General features: G+C 48.6%; 1 protein-coding gene across 1 annotated transcript in view; it reads left to right on the plus strand.

Moving 5' to 3' along the window:
* The first annotated feature begins 41 nt into the window (after positions 1-41).
* Positions 42-802, plus strand: part of chek2 (checkpoint kinase 2) — a 5,322-nt gene continuing 4,561 nt past the window's right edge. Inside the window, exon 1 of the mRNA XM_087171841.1 lies at positions 42-799. Within this exon, the coding sequence (XP_087027967.1) occupies positions 692-799 (108 nt within the window). The 5' untranslated portion in view covers positions 42-691. The remainder of the gene's footprint in view (positions 800-802) is intronic.

Below are 802 nucleotides of genomic sequence, written 5' to 3' on the forward strand. Positions count from 1 at the left end.
TCGGCACGAGTCGTCCAGGCGGAAATGTGAAGTAGTTCGGCACGTGTGGATCCGGATGTTAAACCTGGTCGTTCTGTTCTGGTTTATATTTACCTGTGATGGGGTTGTACATCCGGCTGTGATTGACAGGTGGTGGGCAGGGTTATCGAACCAGCACGGTGTTGGACTGGTTCTGGTACTGGATTAGTTCCTGCAGCTCCGACACGGTCAGTTCGGAGGGAAAGACTCTAAAACCACAACGAACTCCGATTGAAATCCTCTATTTTAACGTAGCCTCGTTCGCCTGCAGTGACTGACTTGTCGGACGCGGGAAAAGTGAAGTTTGGATTGATGACATCCCTCTGAAAAAGTTATTTCATTAGGAGTCTGTGCCGATTGGAAGAGCCGTGTGTGACCTCTGATCAAAGATCCGCTGAGGGTTTCTCTCTTGGTGTAATGAGTAGAGAGAGGAAAGTATTTAAACGGTACAGTTGTTAAAGGAAGTTCGGAGTGGAGCAGTGAGTCTTCACTCGTTTTCATTGTTGCTATTTTTTAGAAAGATATGTTTATTCTTCAATTATAGATATTTTAAATGCGGTTCAGCACTGAGCTCTTTACTGAGGGGGTGTGTAGAGGGGGAGGGGTCACAGATGACCAGTGTGACCAGTATGATCTAAGGGGTTCTAATGTTTCCAATCTGCAGAACTAGAGAATGTCTGAAGAAGTTCCACTTGAGGGGGACCAGTCGCTGTCCACCCAGTCGCCATCCCAGGCCCAGTCCACCCAGTCGCCATCCCAGGCCCAGTCCACCCAGTCGCCATCC

This window comes from Seriola lalandi, unplaced genomic scaffold (genome assembly GCF_002814215.2).
Source record: "Seriola lalandi dorsalis isolate HSWRI2012SDOR001 ecotype SW California unplaced genomic scaffold, Sedor1 jcf7180002049912, whole genome shotgun sequence".
Taxonomy (NCBI): Eukaryota; Metazoa; Chordata; class Actinopteri; order Carangiformes; family Carangidae; genus Seriola; species Seriola lalandi.